This window comes from Cibotium barometz, chromosome 4 (genome assembly GCF_041138505.1).
Source record: "Cibotium barometz isolate CiBa-2024 chromosome 4, ASM4113850v1, whole genome shotgun sequence".
Taxonomy (NCBI): Eukaryota; Viridiplantae; Streptophyta; class Polypodiopsida; order Cyatheales; family Cibotiaceae; genus Cibotium; species Cibotium barometz.
Window position 1 is genome coordinate 27,557,086 of NC_141049.1, and position 6,000 is coordinate 27,563,085.

Below are 6,000 nucleotides of genomic sequence, written 5' to 3' on the forward strand. Positions count from 1 at the left end.
ACTTTTGCTCTTTTTCAACGGCGATGCCGAGCTGTTGATGCTTGGTTAGGCTCCAAGGCCAAGGCAAAGGACCCAAAATGGCTTCAATTTGAAGCAAGAGGCTCCAATTTGGAAAAGGCCCAAACTTTGGATATTGTTGAATCCTTAATTTGATGTGGATGACTCAATTTTTGAAAAGCCCCAAAAATATGTGTTTGCATGAGTTCTAATTAATAGTTCATATCATACTCGTATGATTGGTGAAGAAAATTTTTGCTAACGTATGGTAAAATGGCGTATGAAATTTGCTTGTCATTCTTGCTCTTTTCTTTAAATAAAAAATTTGAGACTTTTTTGTTGAAAGTGACACCGTGGATGGTTTACACCCTTCAGGTACTAGGCTTGGGCTGTGAAGAACCTCGGCCTTGGGTTGGGAAGTGGGCACTATACCATGAAAAAGCCCTACATTGTACCAATGTACTACACATGCTTATTAGCACGAATAGTACATATGTACTATGTACATTCAAGTTTTCAGCCTTCACCTTTCAAGTTTCAAGTCTCAACTTTCACGTGTCAAATTGTCAATATTTTGAAGTTCCAACTCCCACATGCATATATAGCCCCAAATTGAAGGCCACGCATGAAACTCCACCAAGAGTTGAAGCATACTTTATCATACCTATCATTCTCCTTGACGTATGACAATATGAGACGTATGATATGAACTATGTAGACTAATTTGATGAATTTTACCAGATTTTTGAAAAGCCCTAATTTTTGTTGATAAGGCTATGCATTCCCCGGTGGCTGTTCTTATGGACGCTGACGACGGCGGAGAGGAGGCGGCAGTGATGACAAATGTGGCCAACGGGAGGCGGGCAGCGACATGTTAATGACGTGTTGAGGCCACGCGCTTACATTGTGATGAGCGATGGACATGTGACTATGATACCTACTATTGGTTTAGGGTTGCAGGATCAGAAAGGATTATTGTCACCAATTGGCCGACCATTTGGTCCATCTCCAAATTTGTGTCTCGTTCACTTGAGGCCAAGCCGGTGTCTCATGTGAAAGGGCCAGTATTTTTGCATAACATGGACGGGAGCCAGACTGGTGCCACCCGTGTGTTAGCAAGATGGTGTCGTATGGACGGGAGCCAGACTGGTGCCACCCGTGTATGACCTGGACTGTGTTCTATCCATGGGATTATCACGCCATGGAAGAGCCAGTATTTGTGCCGTGTCTTGCCTATGGGACTGTCACTCCATAGAGAGGCTCGTACCTCGATCTGTGTCTTACCTATGGAAGACCGAGATTTATACTTTCTGTCGTGGCATTATTGTGCCCGATAGGAATGTTTAGTACTTGTTCCGTGAACGGGAGATATGTCCATGATATTGTTTGCACATGGAGAGGGAAGCCCTCCCTTAATCATGTGTGTGGGGGTGGGTGCATGGCCACCTACCCACCCTCCCCCTTGGGAACTTTGGAATTGGCCGCCTCCATGCAAATAAGGTAGGTCGGCCAGCTGTTCGACGTGTGCCCCCTTCATCGTTCAGGCGTGATCCTTCTCTTGCATATAGGTTGGTGTGCATGGCCACCCTCTCTCATCTTGCCGGCTGGTGACTGCAACGAGACGACTGTGCACAAGAGGCTACGCACAGTTTCTTCTTTCTCCTTGCTTTGCATGCGGCTGCACACAAGGGGCTGCGCAAGTCTTCTTTCTCTCTTGCCTTGCAGGCGGCTGCACACAGGACTTCACTCCCTTGCCTTGCAGGCGGCTGCAAACAGGCTTCACAACAGGCGAATATTACTTCCCATACTATTGAGCAGCTGTGCTGGCTCTCCATCCCCTATCTCTCAAGCTAGCAACAACAGCAGTAATAAAGACTTCTCCTTTCATACGTGGGTGCCTAGTACTACTGAAGGCCATATTCATTATTTTACAAGGTAAGCGGATTGAGATTCAAGCAAAGGTCTTTGGTGTAAATCCTACAAGGAATACTCTCTGCTGCTAACACCCGTTCGGTGCCGGGTAGTCCAAGCTTCTGGAGAACCACGATCCATGGGTGCCGAGTTCATTTCATTTCAGTTTTCAGTTGTTATTGAGTTGTCCATTCATATTGTGATACCTAAGTTGTGCTATTTACGCGTGTGGGTGTCCAACGGAGTCTATTCCCACTTGAAGGGATCGGTTTCAATCATCTATGATGGATGGAAGATGTCCATGGTATGTGTAAAGAGAGAGAGAGAGAGAGAGAGAGAACAAAGCACAAACAGAGAGAGTATTGCACGACTCGATGTGTTAGAAGTCATGTTCATTCACCACCAAGTACAATGCTTTCGTAGGCTTGTAGCCTTATCTTTTAACCCATACAAATAAACACACTAATAAGTTTATGCCACATGGCACACTTATCTTACCCACTCATAAGAGATGTTCACGTACTACTAGCACAATAACCCTTTTAAGGACTATTCACACACACACACACCCACACACACACATGAGGGAACATACACATGAGACTCCGAATCCAAATATGTGATACCTTACACCCTAGGTATGAGAGGGTGCCAAATCGACTTCATAACTTGAAGTGTAGTTGCATGGCAACGGAGACTGGCCCTGCCCACCACTAAACTATAGATGCCTTATCCGCAGCAAATTAAGCCATGCCCATGGCACGATGAGCTACAACCACGCCTCTCAAATCCTGCTGGGAGATAATCTGCAGCATGACAGGGTCGTATATTTAGCACACCTGCTACTGCAAGTCCATTGAGGGGATGGCAATTCCTCCCAGAGAGTCTGTCTCCTTGATCTAGAATGACCTTTACCATACCCTTCATTGCTGAAGGCAGAGCCTATAGGGTGGCACAACCATGCAAGACCAACGGACCGCAATTCTACTCAACTGTAGCATATACCTTTCTTGCATGGGGACCTGATGGATTATTTGGCGTTAAAGTTCCCCCTCCACCTCATATGTAACCTCCCTCAGAGAGCAAACAACCACTCCATCCCTCTCTTTTTTCTGGCCTCATTAAAGGGTTGTTATCTTATCTTTAAGATGCACTTTGGTTTTTTTGCTCATGGAAAGATCTTTTTCTCAGAAAAAGAAAGCAAGAGCCCACATGGTCACAATGGAACCTGCCAAAGCCACTCCTTAAATTTTACTAAACACGGGCAACAGGGTGACACTCCCAGTATCACAACTGCCAAGTTCGGCCAGTCTCCCATCAATGTGTGCCAACATCATGACTATCCATAAAGGAAGGTATAATCTCTCTCTCTCTCTCTCTCTCTCTCTCTCTCTCTCTCTCTCTCTAACTGTTCTCCAAATGGTGTAACCGTTCTTGACACAACCTCTCAAACAAACCTCCATGTGTTGCATCTCCCATCTAAGCACTCTTGCCACTGAACAGTACTCTTTTACCTTGTTTCTTTATGATTACTCTCTCTCTCTCTCTCTCTCTCTCTCTCTCTCTCTCTCTCTCTCGTACATACATTGTACATGGTTTTGTCTCTAGGCCAGTTCGCTTTGGCCTGAGAGAGACGTTAATACAATCTCTCTCTCTCTCTCTCTCTCTCTCTCTCTCTCTCTCTCTCACACACACACACACACACACGTAAAAAAGGCAGCAGCAAGGCATGAGTAATGAGACACAGAAAAGACTGTTCATCCATCTAAACCAGGGTCTGGAGGCTTATGACCTTAAAACTACTACAAAACGAGTGCACAAAATAGTTAATACTACAAAAGCAGCTTGCAAATTGTAATATGCTGTGACTGTAGCCTGGGACTTCGCCAATACATATGTTCCTTACCTCCATAGAACCACCTCTATGACCGGCATAGAAGACTGTCTCACCCCCAAGTAACTGCCGTGCAATGTCATTTCCACCTTTAACACTACTCTTTTTGCTCATTTTCCCACTTCCATTAAGATATACAAGAAGAGTATACTCCGTTCGGCGTCCTCCATCTAAATCAACACTTTCATCTATGTGCGGACCAAACCTTTGACCTTCTTTATATCTAATGCATATACGAGAAGAATATGTTAACCAAAAATGTGAGAAAACTTAGTTGACTAGAAACTATAAATAAGCTCGCAAAGTAAGACAAGCACTTAATTAGATTTGCTAATTGAAAAAACTAATGAGGAAAAGAAAACAGCCATAAATGTTATAGATATGATTGGCACATGCCCCCTATTTTTTAGGACATGCATGTCTGTGTGTACGATACTCATGCAATGCACACTTAAGACCTATACACATTTGTTTGTGTATGTGCTCAAACTAGACATCAAGCATTTGTATATAGGCACACATGGCGGTACATCTAATGCATGGGAGAATGTGTATGCATATTTATATCTTTATTAATGCATCTGCAGGTGTGTGTGTGTGTGTGTGTGTGTGTGTGCGTGCGCGAGTTACGTCTTTACGTATGCACATACCCTTGCTTGAATAACATGTCCTATTTATATGTATTCCCCACGAATAGCAAGTATATGAGCATATAGATATGTGCACATAGACAAAAAGTGTATATAAATACCTGTTTGTTTTACATATGTATGTGTCTATTTATATGTATTCCCCATGTATAGCAAGTATATGAGCATACAGATATGTGCACATAGACAGAAGTGTAAATAAATACATGTTTGTTTTACATATGTATGTCTATGTAAGTAACTACCACTACATATAAGTATCAATCCAACGCCTTGATGCCTTTAGATACATACACGCAAAAGTGTCCAGGCACCCATGCACGGACTTACCTGTAGAATCTAATATTAGGGTTTAATCCAACTGCAGATTTGCCTTCCAATTTGATTTCAGTAAAGACTCGGGATAAGCCTGACCTCCACAGGTTTTCTGCAAGGATGCCATCTTGCACAGATATTCTATCATTATCTCTAAAAGCTTCTCCTCTTGCTGGACCAAGGCTGCTCTGGTGAGAAAAGCCTAATCCCTCTGCATACTTTATGAAAGCATCGCATTCAGATGTACTGAGAGCATTTGGCACCTACAAGTTTCGAGAAATAAAGGGCGTCAAAAGTCTTCAAACAATTCTAGGGTAAGAGATTACCTTACTAGTTTTTTAGGGCTTCTTACCACTTCCTAGCATTTGATTTCCTGTCATCTTGTAGAGTGACATGTGCATTCTCTTTCTAGTTTTCTAGCGTTTCATATCAGTTCATAGGGCATGATGTCAGATTCTAGAGTTTTTTGACTGCATTATCTTGCTGATTTTCATGGGTTTGCAGTCAGTTCCAGCCAGATCCTATGGTTCCTTAGGGATTCCATCTTGCTGGTTCTTATCAGATCCTAAAAATTATGTCGATTCCTAGTGTCTCCAGCCTGCATTACCTTGCTAGATTTCTAGGGTTTCCAGTTTTGTGTCAGTTGATATGCCCGCACTGTCGTAAGTCTTCTGTCTGGTGTTATCAATCTGGGTTTGTATGGTTTCTGCACTGTCGTCGGGTGCGTTTCCTTCTTTAACATCAACACAGTTTAGACAACATACCGTGAAAAGAGACAAGGATTTAAGCTTCTGAACCTCCAACTCCGCTTTAAACTTTATGGCCGGCAAAGCTGCAGCAATCGAAGCCCCTGCCATCGTCAAGACGGATGATTTCTGTGTTGGCGCATACGTATGTGCGTGTGTGTGTGTGTGTAGAGAGAGAGAGAGAGAGAGAGGAGATTTCTGTGTTGGCGCATACGTATGTGCGTGTGCGTGTGCGTGTAGAGAGAGAGAGAGAGAGAGAGAGAAGAGATTGAGATTTTATTAGGGTAGTGGTGTTGCCCTCGCATGTGAAATGCCCCCCTTGATAGCATACGCCGCGCCCACGCCCACGCCCCGACACACACACACACACACACATATATATATGTGTGTGTGTGTGTGTGTAGAAGTCATGGAGTGAAACGAGGTACACTTGGTGACATCCATGAGTGAGTGTGACGCAAAGCGCATACCGATAGTGTGGTGCCCA

General features: G+C 43.8%; 1 protein-coding gene across 1 annotated transcript in view; it reads right to left on the minus strand.

Moving 5' to 3' along the window:
- Positions 1–5,745, minus strand: part of LOC147639116 (2-oxoglutarate (2OG) and Fe(II)-dependent oxygenase superfamily protein) — a 44,886-nt gene extending 39,141 nt beyond the window's left edge. Inside the window, exons 1-3 of the mRNA XM_086787603.1 lie at positions 5,532–5,745; positions 4,783–5,030; positions 3,815–4,025 (exon numbers count right to left, since the gene is read on the minus strand). Of these exons, the coding sequence (XP_086643729.1) occupies positions 3,815–4,025; positions 4,783–5,030; positions 5,532–5,624 (552 nt within the window). The 5' untranslated portion in view covers positions 5,625–5,745. The remainder of the gene's footprint in view (positions 1–3,814; positions 4,026–4,782; positions 5,031–5,531) is intronic.
- Positions 5,746–6,000: the final 255 nt, after the last annotated feature.